This window comes from Chelonia mydas, chromosome 1 (genome assembly GCF_015237465.2).
Source record: "Chelonia mydas isolate rCheMyd1 chromosome 1, rCheMyd1.pri.v2, whole genome shotgun sequence".
Taxonomy (NCBI): domain Eukaryota; kingdom Metazoa; phylum Chordata; order Testudines; family Cheloniidae; genus Chelonia; species Chelonia mydas.
Window position 1 is genome coordinate 160,702,862 of NC_057849.1, and position 16,337 is coordinate 160,719,198.

Below are 16,337 nucleotides of genomic sequence, written 5' to 3' on the forward strand. Positions count from 1 at the left end.
AGGGCAGGGCAAGAAGTAAAGGGTTTAATCTGCAGCAGGCGTTGGCAACCTTTCAGAAGTGGTGTGCCGAGTCTTCATTTATTCACTCTAATTTAAGGTTTTGCGGGCCAGTAATACATTTTAACGTTTTTAAAAGGTCTCTTTCTATAAGTCTATAATATATAACTAAACTATTGTTGTATGTAAAGTAAATAAGGTTTTTAAAATGTTTAAGAAACTTCATTTAAAATTAAATTAAAATGCAGAGCCCCCGGACCGGTGGCCAGGACCCGGGCAGTGTGAGTGCCACTGAAAATCAGGTCACGTGCTGCCTTTGGCACGCGTGCCATAGATTGCCTACCCCTGATCTGCAGCAAGGGAGATCTTAGGTTAAATATAAGAATTTTTTTTCTAACTATAAGGCAGTTAGACTTTGAAATAGGTTTCCAAGGGAGGCTGTGGAATCCCTATCACTGGAAGTTTTCAAGAACATGTTGGACAAACACCTGTCAGGGATAGTCTAGGTTTACTTGGTCCTACCTTAGTGCAAGCGCCTGAACTAGATGACCTCTCAAAGTCCCTTCCAGCCCTACATTTCTATGATTCTATACATCTTTGCAGGATTAGGCCTTACTAAGTAACTGTATGATCTTAATATTGCCACCTTTCTGTTTCCTCTCTCCTCCTGTCCTCTTTTTCTGTTTGAGTCTTGCCTCTTGTGTCACTCATGTTAAATTTGGAGCTTGATTTTTTTTCCAAAAGCACTGAGCAATCACAACTCCACTTGAAGTCAATCTGTAGAATGTAAACTATCTGGAGCAGGGAATATGCCATTACTTGTTTTGCAGTGTCTAGCACAGTTCTGGGTTCTCAAAAAATTTAATCAATGTACAGTAGAATTTTGTACCTATTTTTAATTATGTAAATATTTCCCTCCTTATATTAGCTGGCACTTACAACCATACATGTTTGCCCTAACACCCTAACTAGATGTATTAGACTATTCTAATATTCTAATACTAAACTTGGAAACAACTGGAGCTTGATTTTTAAAAAGACAAGATACTTTCCCACCCAATAATGCTGGTGCTTTTTCTGACTCTCCCTTGTCACATTAGTCCTATTGACTTATATCAATAAAATTCTGGCTTACTCTAGTTCCAGTTTCTCATCTTACTGCTGCCTCAGTTTCTTGCAACAATTGCTTAAAACTTCTACTGCTCAGCATCCCCGTCACTGTTCATTTATACCATTGTTTGTTTATGGTTACCTCCAAAGCTAAGATTTATGTTCTAAATTTTAGCTTAGCTCTTACAAGCGTTTATCCCTTGCAGAACTGGGTTCCTCTCTGTTCCTTTCAATTTAATTTGGCTTCTGATGGAATGCTCACACCTCAATCTCACCATTAGTGTAAAAAAAATCATGCTTTTTAATTTAAAGTTATGCTATAACATCATATATAAAATATTACAAAAAAATTAAATGATCAGATTGGAGAGATAGTAAGTTTCTAAATACTTGAATTACATGGATTATATAGAAATAAGGTGCACATACAATGAGATGTATATTAAATATTGGTCTTATAATGAGTATATGGTAACTAAGAAATGAATTACTGAATATCATACATAAAATAAAAATAATTAAAAAGTTGAATAGATCACTTGTAATTCTCAATATAAATGTGTTAAAGTTGTTGAAAGTTAGCAAAAGTTCTACTTAGGTGAATGCTATTTGATGCGCTTATTGCTAAAATCATAGAAATAACTTTTAAAATCTTAATTTTAAAACTTCCATGATTCTGCTCATCTGACATTGATGTAGAATTCCCATGAAATCCATACAGCTGACTCTTGTTAGGTTTCATTTTTTTTCCAATTCAATTCAGTGGAACTTTATTGGCATGACAAGTTACACAAATGAAGCTGAACTGTAAGAAAAAGGCAGACCCTTTAGTTGTCTGTCAGAGACAGGTATGACACTCCCAGATACACATTGTGTTTGGGATTCAATCCTCTAATTGTCATTAATGTCCAAACCAGTGGCAGGTTACTATGTAGCATGATGCCATCTATTTTTCCCCACAGGATCAGGCAGATGAGAACCCAACTTTAGCCTTTCTTTTAACAGCTTTTAACCTGATCTTTGCTATTATCGTCTTATTTTATTATGCCTTTTCAAAGGCGTTTACCGATTCAATTTATTTGCTCAATAACATGTTGTAAAGGTGTGCTATAAAGTCAAAGAGCAACCAGAGATCATCTTATTGATTGCTCCTGAAATCAGTGGCTTGTTTACTTCTACATCAACTTTGCCTTTCTCTTCCTAATTTAGAAATTAACTTGCCAGTAGCATATTTTGAAAGTCAGGAGGTGTACATGCTAACCTGGTATGTTTGTGTAATGCAGAGATATTGACTTGTCACTACTAAATCTGGTATGGGATACAAAGCTGCCAGTGACATTGGTGGCTTCATGGTGCTATTCACAATACAGACTAATACTGGAAGACATTCCATGCCGAGATCAGCTTCCAAACTAATTAAAGACAAGTTGCAACAAGTGTGCATAACAAACAATAGGAGGGAATTGAGGATGAGAGTAACAGTAACACGATCAGTTACATTGGCTAGCAATACAACTTGATGGTTCTGAATCAGTTACTTAAACTTTGTATTTTAATTTCTCTTTTTGAAGACTCCTTAACCACTTGTGCTCCCTTAATGTGTTCTCCTTCTTCCCAGCCTTGAAAGAATCATAGAATCATAGAATATCAGGGTTGGAAGGGACCTCAGGAGGTCATCTAGTCCAACCCCCTGCTCAAAGCAGGACCAACCCCCAACTAAATCATCCCAGCAAGGGTTTTGTCAAGCCTGACCTTAAAAACTTCTCAGGAAGGAATTCCACCACCTCCCTAGGTAATGCACTCCAGTGTTTCACCACCCTCCTCCAGTGTTTCACCACCCTCCTAAATAAAGGGATAAAGGGACTCTGGGCTTGCTACTTATTACTCCATTGAATTTGTATATTTCTGCCTTGTCCCCCATGCAGATGACTTCCGCTATACCTAATATTACTAGTCCCTTTGAAAAAATATTTCAGCAATTCCCACATTTCCCTCAGATGATACAGTCCCTTCCAAAAGAAAAGCCACCCACTCCATGTGGAGCTGGGAGCGTACCAAGTATCCAGAGTTGTTCCTGACTTGGGGGCAGGAATAGGTCCTTGTAAGTGCTAGGTGTAAGAGGGAAGAAAGTCTATTGATCATGGATTGTGTGCTGTATTGTCACTGCTGTCCACAGCTATGAAGGTGCTGGGCCCTGCCCATTACCTAACTTCCTCAAACCAGGTACCCCTCTTTTTCCATGCTTTGCCCACCCAATGGTAACTCTTCCAACACCACGGAGATCTCACAAAAGCCTGGAAATGCTCACATCACTGAAGCACCTGCACCTATATAGGCACTGCTAGGAGGGGAGAGAGTTGGGCTCATATATAGAAAATTATTTTTCTGTGGGGGTACAACTGGCTTCCATTAGAGCTGTCTGTGCTTTAATCTGGCTCTGAACCCCAATGAGGCAGAATCAACCATGAGAAGTCAGATAGGGGGCAAAATCACTGTCACAGAAAGCTGACACCAGGGAGACAAATGGGAATTGGCATTAGACCTTTTGATATAACAAACAATGCAAACCCTCAACTCTTCTGCATTACACATGTGGCATATCTTTAGCTGAACAATAATCTGATGACTGAGATACGAATTTGGTGTTTTGGTTGGATGACATTTGAATCCCATTCCTGAAGTAAATGAATTGATTAGTTGCAGTAAGGGGGTAGTGTGCTGGTTTACTCTAAGTTTAAAATCTTGATATTAAAATAGGGATAATGACAGACTCAATGCACATAGATAACATGTTATACAGCACCATGTACCTGTGTACATTCACGGGGTCCCATGATCTGATTTCACAAAAAATTCACTGAATACACTTAATGAGAAGTAAGAAGCATAGGTATATTGGGTTTGATTGTTTTGCACATGTTGGCATAGCTTGTCAGTCTGCATTTGAGAAGCAAGAACTTTTTGTTTTGTCTTTTTTTAAATAAAACCAAATCTTACAAAAGATTTCCATTGCTTTTTTCATCAGCCACTAGGTGGTGGTGTTTGCTATTCATACTGTACTTAAAACAGAAAAAAATTGTAAGTCACTTGTTACTGAATGTGATGGTATATCATTTTATGATAGAAAGTTTGCTTCTCACCCTAAAGGAACCTGTACCATTGATCATCTTATTTTCTCTTTGACATATCTTCTTCTAGAGATGCACAAAACCCCAGATCTGAACTTTGTTGCTCAGGGGTCTATCTCTATTTTCCCCTCTGTGTTTTACCAGATTCTCTCAGCCCACCCATATGTTGGTGTTCATTGCATATTTAACAATAAAGAGGAAGAATGGTCTTGTGATTAAAAGCATGGAACTGGGATTCAGGTGATTTGGGTTCAATTTTCAGTTCTGCTGCAGACTTTCAATATGACGTAGGGGCAAGTCACTTAATCTCTGCCTCAGTGCCCTATTTGTAAAATAGGGATAATGCTTCCTTTTTGTCTTTTTTATTTAGACTGTAAGTTTCTGCCCCACAGACCTCTCTCTTACCATGTATTTGTACAGTGTGCCTAGCACCAGGAGGCCCTGATCTCAGCTAGACGTAGGTAGTACTGTAATAGAAAAACAATAAATAATATGGCTATTTTGTAGGAATCTGGAATTTTAGTTACGATTACCAAACAGTCTTCTCTATTGCACTCCTCATTGTTCTGAGTGCCCACTAAGTATCTTGTAATATAATACATAATAAGCAAGATGACAGGATTCGTGCTCCAGTTTTTACATGATAAATGTACAAATGTTAAGAATACATGATTTCAGTCTAAGTATTTTGAAGCTGAACTGCTCAATCACTACTAGTGAAAGGAATAAACATTCTTATTGAAGAAAATGCCCTGTTCACTTGTATAAAAGGAAATTATTATTTGAATTAAATTATGATATTACAGTTACAGAAGAGGCATTTTTAGATTTAAGAAATATGCTTGCCTTGCTAAATCTCAAATCAGATTCCATTGTTCTTTGCAGGTGAAATTGCCCCTGTGCAGAGTTCTAGGACCTAAGTGGTGCATAGATTGATTTTTTTTTTTTTTTTTTTTTGTATAAGTTGTCTGCACTGAGATGAATTTCAGAATTTGTGTCAAGAACTAACTCTGACTTGACTGGTTGAGCAGCTATGCAGGCTTACTGGAGAACCAAGAGGAAAAGTGAGAGAGAAAAAATGGAGTTAGCTGTCTAGAGATTGGAGCAATTTTGCACTTGAAAGCAAATCATATCAACTTTGGCTTTTTAAAAATACTGATAATAGATACTGCTTGCTGGAGTCTGTGAATACTGGTGGAAACGTGTGTCCAGACTGGATGAAAGTACAGAACATGACCACGTGGATACTAGTGAAAATATGATGTATTTAGAATGTGAGTTATCTCCAAGAGGAAGATGATAAAAACTGACGTTTTTTCCTGCCTAGAAAACTGAGTATGAATAGATTTACCTTTTTAAATGGCAAGAAATTACTCTGTTTTCACTACAATCTTTTTCACCTTCTTGCAATAGGATGAAGTTGGAATTAATTTAAAACCAGTAACTTATCAGTTTCAAACACAGTACTATGTTCCACTGTAAAGTCTATTGACATGTAGATCAGTTTGAAAAAAGACCAACAGTACTGCCTCAGGATGCAGTAGTTGAGATAAATCAAATAGTGGGGCTATTGTCTTTGTCATAAACCTTACACAATGCTGATCATTAGTGGCATGTGAATGCTATAGTAGTTTTTCAGAAGTTCATTACTTTGGCATATACATTTGCTCCATGCTGCATTTTGGAAGACAAGATTTGCCTACCATAGCAGCAACATATTTTAAACTACGGTTTTGCTGTTTGCCATACCATGATTAAGAAATGGATTTTTTTTTTAAAGAACTGCGCCACAATAGTCTAAATTAATTTAGCCTGGTTATGACACCTGGTAGTATATTTTTACATATGTACTTAAAGACTTTAATGTACATTAACAAAAAAGTATGTTTCTGTAGTCATGGGATAAGGCGAATGATCACAGAACTGAACTCCAGATGTCTGAATTGAAATAAAATATGAACGTAGTTTGGGAACAGGTGATGTATTGACTTGTGTGTGTGTATGTATCAATACCCTCTACACAATGGAATATCAGATGCACTTTGGTGCCTTGAGCCATTCTCTAAGGACCAAATTGTCTCCTGGGAATTTTTGCCATTTAAACTTACAATGGAAACTCAGTACCTACTTTTAAGCCGACAAAGAGTCACTATTCCCTAATGGAGCTACTTATGATGGAAGTTGAGGAATTTTGCCAAAAAAAGAGTCCTTTCTCATCGAATTCATTATAGGAAAGTAGATAGGTTAGTTAATGGCCAGGTATTCAGTATTAGAGGGCTCCCTGAAGTGAGAGACCAGTCTAATGTCCTTGGACTATTAAATTGTTCTTCCACTTTTTTTTTAGACCTTTCTCTCCTCTTACCTGTCATATGCACGTGTAGAAAATAAGGTGCATTTATTAACATACTTCTTCTATCTTGTACACAGTATTAAACTTGTGCTGGGATAAATTGCTCAGTAGTTGGACACCCATGCAAATTTTGTGAAGAGGTGTGCTTCTAAAACTTCTTGTCTTTGGCAGCTCCCCTGGAAATTGATCCTACTTAAATATCTGTAAAATCTATTTGTTTACTTAGGTTAAACACATTTCTCAACTAGCCAGCTAATCTATGGGAGATGTTGATCACTACTGCTCCTCTGGCCTATAGGAATGGACCTGAAATTACCTGAATTCTCCTACCTATAAGGAACTGTTTTTCTCTTCAACACAGTTGTATGTGTGCACATGGAAAAGTGTGTTTATTTTGAGAGAAATATGTAACATATAGCTGAGATTTTTTTAAAAGTTATTTTGATAAAAAGATTTGAATTCCAAGCACAGTCCAGATGAGGAGGGGGAGAGAAAGAGCATAAATAGTGCTCTAGTTTGGCTCCATTTTAGGGACAGCGATGTTTACATGCTTGGGACTTTGTAAGGAAGGGAAAGGAAAGAAGTGAAGGAGATGCAAAGATACTGATGCAGATCCTCAATTATTACATTGCTTCACTTGGTACAGCTAAGGTTAGAAGTAAAGAACATAAGGCTGACTTTAAATCATATTTACACTCCCTCCTACAACAGCTATTTAAATCTGAAATATCATTATATCAAGCAAATATCAAGCAAAGACAGTTTGTCTTAGAAATAGGGTACCACACGTATAAGTTCATGAATAAGATTAGCTGCATAATTCCTCCAGCACAATAAGTTGCAACTGCCCACATAATGTTGTTACATGCCTTGCAGAACAGAAAAAAATGATCTAAACTTAATGTGGGTAAGAAGTCTTGTGTAGCTGATCATAAATCACCTGGCTCCTTTGTTTTTGCTGAACACTTGTCCTTTATTTGGTGTCTAATATCTGTTCCCCCCTCCCTGCCCCCCTCTATCTATAAGTAGGATAAATGTATTTCAATGACAAGAAAAGGTTGATATGCTGCAATACACATAAAAACAAAAGAGCTGCCATACTGCTTCACACCATGGTCTAGCTGACCCACTCTGCTGTCTTTAGCAGTTGTGCACAGTAGAGCTCCTGTGGGAGTGTACAGAAAAGAGCCATTATGGCATGATCCACCCGTCTTCCATCCCCAGCTTCTTGTAGGGAGAGGTTTCAGGTAGTCCAGCCCATGTTTGGGCCAATCTTGACTAACAGCCGTAGCTGGACCTATTTTCCGTGAACTTATCCAGTTCTTCTTTTAAACTGGTCGTACTTTTGGCCATCAACAGCACATGCATGGCAATGAGTTCCACAAGTTCTTTGTGCAGTGGGTGGAAAGTGGACACGTCCTCTTGTTTGTACCAAACCTGCTGCCTAATTAATTACAGGGGCGGAGCCCTGGCTTGTGCATGGTGGTGACCGCACCACAAAACTACAGCGTGCTGGGGTGCTGGCCTTTACACAGCAGCCCGTTTCACAGCCGTTGTCTCCGTGAAGCCTCAGGAGGGGTGACCTGCTGGGGGTGAGCATGCCCCCCACAGGCGGGGCAATGTCTTTGCCGTTTTCCACTAAGACACCCAGCTAGCGGACCGGTCCAGGGGGTGATATTTTCTACTTCTCCCTGGCCGGGGACAGCCACGATCCTTCCCCCGAGGGCTGCTGGCCCATGCTGGCGGCGCTACGCCCTAGGGAGCTTCCGCGCGCCGCGCAGCAGGAGGCGCCGGGCGCCCGCTGCTGGGCTGGGGGAGAAGCCGGGCCGCTGCCCTCACCCAAGATGGCGGCCGCGGCTCAGGCGGGCGGGCCGGTCACCTGTTGAGGTGGAGGCAGCGCGGCGCCTCATTGGCTCCGGCTGCCCCGGGCCGCGGTGCCTGCGCGGCGGGGAAAGGGTTAACGCCGGGGCCGCGGGCGGAGGCGGCGCCGTCAACCGAGGAGGAGCCCGCAGCGCCGCCGCCGCCGCGCAGCCCGGCTGGGCCGGGACAGGGGCCCCGCGACCGCCCCATGGAGAGCGAGGGCGCCGGCTGCAGCCGCTTGCCCGGCGCGGCGGGTGGGAGGGGCCCGGCCGGCAGCGAGCTGGAGCCGCAGCCGCCCGGGGAGGAGGCGCCGCCGGAGGCCGAGTCCGACTGGAGCTTCATCGACTGCGAGATGGAGGCGGTAGCGCTGCGGGACCTGCCCACCGCCACCATCGCCTGCAACCTGGACCCGCGCCTCTTCGAGGACAGCCTGTGCCGGGTGAGCGCGGGATGGGGCCCCGGGGAGCTGCCGCGAGTCCCGCCGGTGCCATGGCGGCTCGGTCACTTTGTGGCCTCTCCCTTCCCCGCCGTCGGGGCGGCTGCCGGGGCTCGGAGCTGGGCGCTGCACGGGGGCGGCGGAGGGCGCGCTCCGGCTCGCCGGGCTGCCGGAGGAGAGCTCGCCGCCCGGCCGCGGGCAGAGCAGGGAGAGCCGGAGCAGAAGCTGGCCGTGCCCCGGGGGTGCCCCTCGCTCCCTGCCTGGCGGCCCCGCTAGTGCTCGGCCGCTGGCCGGGGAGGCCGCGTGGGGAGGCTGCGGCACAGCCGAGGGCTGCCTGAGCCGGCTGCTCTCGTGGCGCCTCGCTGGCGGTCCGCGGCTGGGGCGGTAGGGCGGCCGTTGGGAAGGCCGTTGGTGAGGAGCCGGTCATGCGGTGGAGGCCGGGCGTCTGGGTGGAGCGTGACGTCCGCAGGCAGCTGGGAGGTGGGGAGCCCTTGGAGGCCGGTCGGTGAAGCATTTGCAGCACTTGCCTGGATCCTGGGCGCCCCCCCGCCCGCTCCCCTGCCAAGCGCTGCTTGAGAGCAAAGGCCGGTGACCCCCCGCATTCCAGCGGCGCCCGCTGGGGGGTGACCCTGTCCCACACACTTCCTGTTGCAGAGATCCCATGCCCTTCTGTTGCAACTCCCTTGCATTAAACCAATGGCCACTGTTGGCTGTGCCCGGTGATAGGCTATATTTTAACCTCCGTGACCTTAAGAGGAATAATTCTGGAACTTAAACAAATATACGCAGGTAATAATTATGATTTTTTTGGATAGCTGCTCCTCTGAGTGAAGATAGCGTGTGCTTAGTTAGGTGTCTTCAGGTTTGTGGCGAGGGTCCCTAACCTGAGGATTTAGTTCTAAAGAAATAATCATTTTTTAAAGAAATGATTGCAAGCAGACCTTGACATCTTAATATACTAAACTCAGACCCTGCCTATACTCGGGGCTTGTTTACACTTAAAATGCTGCCGCGGCGCTGTTGTAGCGCTTCAGTGAAGACGGGACTTGCGCAGATAGGAGGGCTTCTCCTGGTGGTCTGGGTACTCCACCTCCCCAAGAAGTGGTCGCTTTGTCCATGGGAGAAGCCCTCTGGTCAACATAGCACTGTCTACAGTGGGAGTTAGGTTGGTGTAACTCTGTTGCTTGGGGATTTGGATTTTCCATCCCCCTGAGCGACACGGTTATACCACCATAATTTCCTAGCATAGACCGAGCCCTACGTGCTTTACTTCGCTTGTTTGAGTAGTCTCTTTGAAGTTGATGGTACTACTCACACAAGTAAATTTAAGCAAGTGAGTGAGTACATGTTTGCAGGATCAGTGCCTTCTGTTGTAAAGAGATCTCTTTGCCTATGTTACTAGTAATGCTTGGATTATTAAAAGTGTAGAAAACGATGGAAATTGGTTGTTTCAATTTGCTTTTATGGTCTTATTACTTGTAATGGCTGCCTTTCAAACACTGCTAGGGATTGTTTAGTTTTTAAATCAACTGTTTTTGCTGGATTAAAAACTTGAGGAAATATTTGTACTGGTTTTTATCTTTTGCAAAAGCATGTTTTTATAATATTCAGATCTAGGGGCCAAATTTAACAGTGTCTTTTTTTTAATTTAATTTAATTTTTTAAAGTACAGCTACTGGTTGTCATGGCAGTAGACCAGTAGTAAGTCTCTGAGCTTCCAGATAATTACAATTCATTAAAGATGAGAGTTTACATTTTTTAAAAACTGGCAACAGTATTAACTGCTGATTTCAATGTTTACGTTTAAGGTTGTATTCACTTTAAAAGACTATGTAGTTACATGAAAAGTTAAAACTTTATTTATCACTTAAGGCCTGGTATCCTGTTAGTGTGTCATCACTGCCACTGATAAGTTATGCATGTGTCAGAGGAAAAATAGACTTCTTAGTGTACATACTATTTTCAAGACTTAGTTTTCCTAAGTGCTGTAGGCATGTTGCCACCCTGTATTGTAAGTGTTATGTAGATGAAGATGAGATTTAAATATGAGAATGAAGAATAGGTTTCAGTTTTGCCAATACTGGGACCAATAGCCATTAAAAACATCTGGAATTTTCAATCTTAGTTAATGCAGTAATAGAGATGATGAAGATAAAACTTTTTTTCTATTGAAAAAGTACAATTTTTATAGTGCAAAACGTCAGATTGTGAGGGAGCATTGAATTTAAGAAATACATTTTAATGTAGGTTTCAAAGTAACAGCCGTGTTAGTCTGTATTCTCAAAAAGAAAAGGAGTACTTGTGGCACCTTAGAGACTAACCAATTTATTTGAGCATAAGCTTTCGTGAGCTACAGCTCACTTCATCGGATGGATAAAGTGGAAAATACAGTGAGGAGATTTATATACACACAGACCACGAAAAAATGGGTGTTTATCATACACATTGTAAGGAGAGTGGTCACTTAAGATGAGCTATTACCAGCAGGAGAGTGGGGTGGGGGGAGAAAACCTTTTGAAGTGATAATCAGGGTGGGCCATTTCCAGCACATTTCCAGGAGTTAACAAGAACGTCTGAGGAACGGTGGGGGGTGGGGTGGAATTTTAATGTAGCATGTCAACCAGATGATGCTTTATAAAATGGTATGAATGTTACACAATACCCCTGAAGAAAGGAATGAAGAACTTCCACTCCCTTTTAGGCGATGTCTACACTACAAACTTATGTTGACTCAAGTTACATCAGCATGTAGCCACTACCGCTAAGAGATAGTTTGACTCCTTGTGGCAGCAGTATGTGTACTCACAGTAAAGCTTGTATCAGTGCAGTGTGTGATGCACCAGAGGTAGGTATCCCACTGTGCAACTTGCCACCATCCAGTACACTGTCTTTTGAGAAGTTCTGGCACTGTGTGAGGGGCCCAAAATAAGTCAGGCAGGGGTGTCTGGGACCGTGGGGTCAACTTCTTATTTGCAACTGTCTCCATTCCATGGTGTTATCTGTATCCCATAATTTTCGTGCTTTTTTTTTTTTTTTTCAAAATCCCACAAACCTGCGTGACCCTCCTCGCTGTCTGACATCATAGAGCCTGCACAGCTCTGCACTATTATGAGCGTTACAAACACAGAGTGCATAATCCTGGAGTATTTGGAGAGCTACAAAAAGAACCAAATGAGTGGGGAACTTGGCTGTTCCTGGGGGGATGAATTGCTCACATCTTTAAGAATACAGAACTCTTCAGAAAGCTGCACCCAGGGACTTTCTTTCTCAGTTGGTGGATTAATAGTAATTTTGGGCAATCCAGCCTACCCATTGCTCATGAAGCTGTACACCAGCTACCTGGACAGCACCAAGGAATGATTCAATTGTGACGAAGTGTGGCATTTTCTTAAGATTTTGAACGAATACTGCATGCCTCAGTTTCCCCTATGTGTTGCATGATTAACTATGTGGTGAGATGGTGTTTGATCTTTGCAGAGACTCCTAGAGGAACAGGTGTGATTGTCTAGCTGCCTGGGCCCAGACAATGGCTAGACATTTTGTAACTTAGAAACTGATGGCCGGGGGGGCACATCCTCTGCAAGAAGCCAGACTGCTGTGTCAAGTTGAAGAACAAAGACGTGGAGGCCAGGTGACCAATTTTTACTGGGAAACGCAACAAAGGACAGAGGGGCAAATGGGCATGACTGAGTGTGGGCTGCTGGAAACAGGACAGTCTCCTTCTCGTGTGTTTTGGAGAGGGAACCCAGGCTCGGGGCCCAACCAAGATGGACTTTGCTGGGACTCCCTGCTTTCTGTGCTAATGAAGAACTTTCTTACCCTGTGTTCCAGACAACTAATAAACCCCTCTCTTTTACAGTTCTGTCTACGAGTCACTGCTGATTGCAAAGTTGGGCGTGCATGCCTTTGAGTGTGTAAGACTTCCCCAGGTGTCCCGTTCAGACGAACCTACTGTGGGGAGCTCATGGCGTGGAATGGGGGTGCTGAAAACTCCGAGGTCAGTCCCTGGAGTCCCAGTCCCAGTCCCTGGAGCTAAAGCTGAGGAGGTTTTCCCTAGTGAGTGTGTGACCTGAGGGAGTGCCACGCTGACAAGGGTCCTGCCTAAGACTAATTCAAAGCTGTTCTAGAGCACTGAATCTGTGTGCCCATGACATCAACTATTGTCTCAGCAGGTGCAAAATGACCGTTGAATGTGCTTTTGATCATTTGAATGGATGTTGGCATAGTTTACTCACAAAATTGGACCTCAGTGAGAAAAATACCTCAATGGGCACAGCTGCCTGATATGTCCTGCATAATATCTGTGAAGCAAAGGGGGAAAAGTCTCTGCTGGGATAGAGGGCAGAGGTGGAGCGGCTGTCTGCTGAATTTGAGTAGTCAGATACAACGGCTATTAAAAGAGGTATTGTGGAACTGTATGGCTTGGAGGCTTTGAAAGACTGTTTTAACTCTGAGCCTGAATAGAGTGCTCTACCTGGCCCTGCTCTTTTGTGGCCTGGTGGGAATTGTGTGGTGATTACTGTATATGGGGAATATAACCTTTTCAATGCATGTATTAATTTTGTTTGAATGATCCTATGGGTGTGACACTGTGCAGTAACAGGTAATTGGTTGCTTTCAGAACTGCTGAGCACTCAGCTGCATATGTTCTGAACTAATAAAAATGGGATTGTTGAACCTGCAGGTCTACCAGAGTCTGCAGCATGTGTGTTTTGCTGCCCAAGTAGCCCCATTATGTCCTGGTGCATTTGCCTCTCCTTTTACTGCTGGGACTCTTGGGCCTATATATTCTTCAATATCTCCTTCTCCAGGCTGTCCGCAATGTCCATCCTCCAGGCCTTGTGCTGCATGGGACCATGAGCACTAGCTTGCAGGATCTCATTGAACAGATCATCCTAAGTCGTTGTCTTTCTCCTCCTTATCTGGCTCTGGCATTCTGTGTGTGTGGAGAGGGAGACCCTGAAGGCTGTAATGGCAACACCTCCAGATAAAACATAGAGGTACCGTTGCCAGCATAATTTCTACAGAAAGCATAACTTGCTACCCAAAAATTTTAAGCACTACCCTTTCACTCTTCTCACTTCTGCTTGTGCACTGCACCAGTCACAGCACCAGCCATGGTGAATATGGCCCTCTGTGGCTTGGGGAAAGGAGGAGGGAATTGCTTGGTTGTAATTGATTCTAGTAGAAGAGGGCACTGGCACTGAATACTGGCATTATTTTCCACAGGCGGTGGTGATTTTAGCTGATATCTCATTCCTCAGGGTAACAACGGCAGAGAGAGCACAGCTGCGGCTGATATCCTGACGGTACCTGGTTCCATGTGGTGCACAGCCTGTGTATTGCAATCATACTTGCTGAAGTTATTGTTGAGTGATGTGAGAAAGTGTCCTACCTTGGAGGAAAAAATAAGGCAGCCCTCCATAGAAATCTTTGGCAGAGGGTTGCAGAGTACTTCCATGGAAGTTTCATCAAGATCTCTCAGGAGGATTCAATGGACATTCCTGTATGCATAAACTACTACTCATGCTGTTCTCCGCACCCTTCCTGCCACCTAACTCTAGAGGGGAATGAAAAGCAGATAACTCTACCTTTCTTGGTTATACCACTACCTCTTGTAGCGTGGGTAAATTAAGGAAAAGCCAAAAGATGTGTTTTGCAACTTTGGGAATGCCATTCCTGTAGTGAAAGTTTATCTGCACACTTACCTGAGGTTTCTTCCCCTGCATCGGGCTCACCCATGCTCGACTGGCTGGACTTCATTGGAGTCAAAAACATGTCCTGGTTCACTGTGTAGCTGGATCCGCCCAGTCGCCTGTCCCATATCCTCCACTACCTCCTCACTGTTGAGAGCAGGGGCCTGTGACTCCCCCGTGCTGTGCAGGTGGTGTCTCCGCCACACATGGCATGCAGCTCTTTGTAAAAGTGACAGATCTGCATCTTAGCACCTGGTCGATTGTTGGCCTTCTGGCATTCCTGCCTCAGCTTCTTGGCTTTCATGTGACACTGCAGCTAGTCTATGTTGTACCCCTTCTCCTGCATTACCTGAGCAATCTTCTTGTACATGTCGACGTTTCTTTGGGTGGCTTGGACCTGTGCCTGCACAGCCTCTTTTCCCCAAGGCCCATGAGATCCAATATCTCCTGTCTACTTTAGGCAGGCGCACATCTGGGGTGCGTAAGCGGCATGGTCACCTGGGCAGTTGCCTTCAACAATGGAGTGGTGCTAGGTGTCTTCACTAAGCCAGGCAATCAGGAAAAGGAATTTAACAAATTTACAGGGCTTTAATGAACTTCCCGTTTCCATCAGTGCTGGTGCTAGCCCACTGGATGCCCGAAGCAGGAATATTTTTGGGGCAGTGTGGGGCAATTATGCCTGGGCTTTTACCTTGGCATAGTTCTCCACGGAGCCTGGCTCCTCCTCCTTCTGCTCCCAGCCCATCCTGGGGTGATTGCCTGGCTTTTTTGTCAGTTTCACAGCTCCAGCATGGAGTGTCTACATGGACACTGTGTTGACCTAACTACACTGACATAAGCCCTAAGCCTCTCATGGAGGCAGAGTTATGTTGGTGTAGTAGGGTACTTACATCGGCCGGAGCAAGGCTGGAGTATGTACACTGACCTAATTAGGTTGATGTACATTGCCTGTTATCCCTAATAACTTGGTGTGATCCCAGTAAATGTACAGAGGCACAGGCATAGACTCCAGGGGTGTTCCGGGGCTGGAGCACCCACAGAAAAAAAATCAGCTATTTAGTATGTGCAACAGTCCTCATCAGCTCTTTGGTTGGCTGCGGCCAGTCAGCTGTTTAGCCTAGAAGTCCTCACCTATCAGCTCTTTCCCCTGCAGCTGCTGAAGCTCCCAGCAGGCTTCCACCCCACTGCAGGCAGGTGTGAGTCCTTTTAATTTTCAGGGCAAAGGGAGCTGGGCTAGGGAGACAAGCAGCCAGGACACGGCAGCTTCTGTGCTAGCTGCAGAGGGGTGGGGGAGACAGCATGGGCAGCTTCTTGGCAGGGGTTTTGGGGGAGACAGGCAGGCAGCTTCTCGGCTGGCCACAGGGGACTGCTGGGGGGTGTATGGGCTGGGTGGAGGGGGGGGCTTCCTCGAGGACCGAGACAGCCATTCTCAGCCCACTCTGGTGTCTCCCCCAGGACCTGTGACCCCCTCTAGCCAGGAGAAACTAGCTGCAGACCCACTTAGTGCTGGGCAGGGGGACAAACCAAAGGACATGGCTCCTTTAAGAAAAGTTTACCCTTGTGTCTGATGAGTGAACTTGGGCTGGGGCCAGCAGCTCGTCCCTTCCCCGTGCTCCGTCCAGCCAGTCGGGTGCGCGCGGCCAAAGGTGAGAGGGGCTTCACTGCAGTCCCAGTCGCAAATGAGCAGTCTCCCCCAGCCCGGACCCTGCCTGTGCCCGGACCCCTCCCTCACGGGCTCTGGGAGCTCCCAACCCCTACGG

At 44.7% G+C, this 16,337-nt stretch overlaps 1 protein-coding gene across 5 annotated transcripts in view; it reads left to right on the forward strand.

Moving 5' to 3' along the window:
* Nucleotides 1–8,122: 8,122 nt before the first annotated feature.
* RCAN1 (regulator of calcineurin 1) overlaps nucleotides 8,123–16,337 on the forward strand; it is a 70,699-nt gene continuing 62,484 nt past the window's right edge. The window contains exons 1-3 of one of the 5 annotated variants that reach the window (XM_037904468.1): nucleotides 8,746–8,884; nucleotides 11,967–12,512; nucleotides 12,741–12,878. In XM_037904468.1, the coding sequence (XP_037760396.1) occupies nucleotides 12,846–12,878 (33 nt within the window). In that variant the 5' untranslated portion in view covers nucleotides 8,746–8,884; nucleotides 11,967–12,512; nucleotides 12,741–12,845. Of the gene's footprint in view, nucleotides 8,885–11,966; nucleotides 12,513–12,740; nucleotides 12,879–16,337 lie in introns of all 5 variants that reach the window. The other 4 variants (XM_037904483.1, XM_037904475.1, XM_037904440.2 and 1 more) reach the window with 4 other exon arrangements.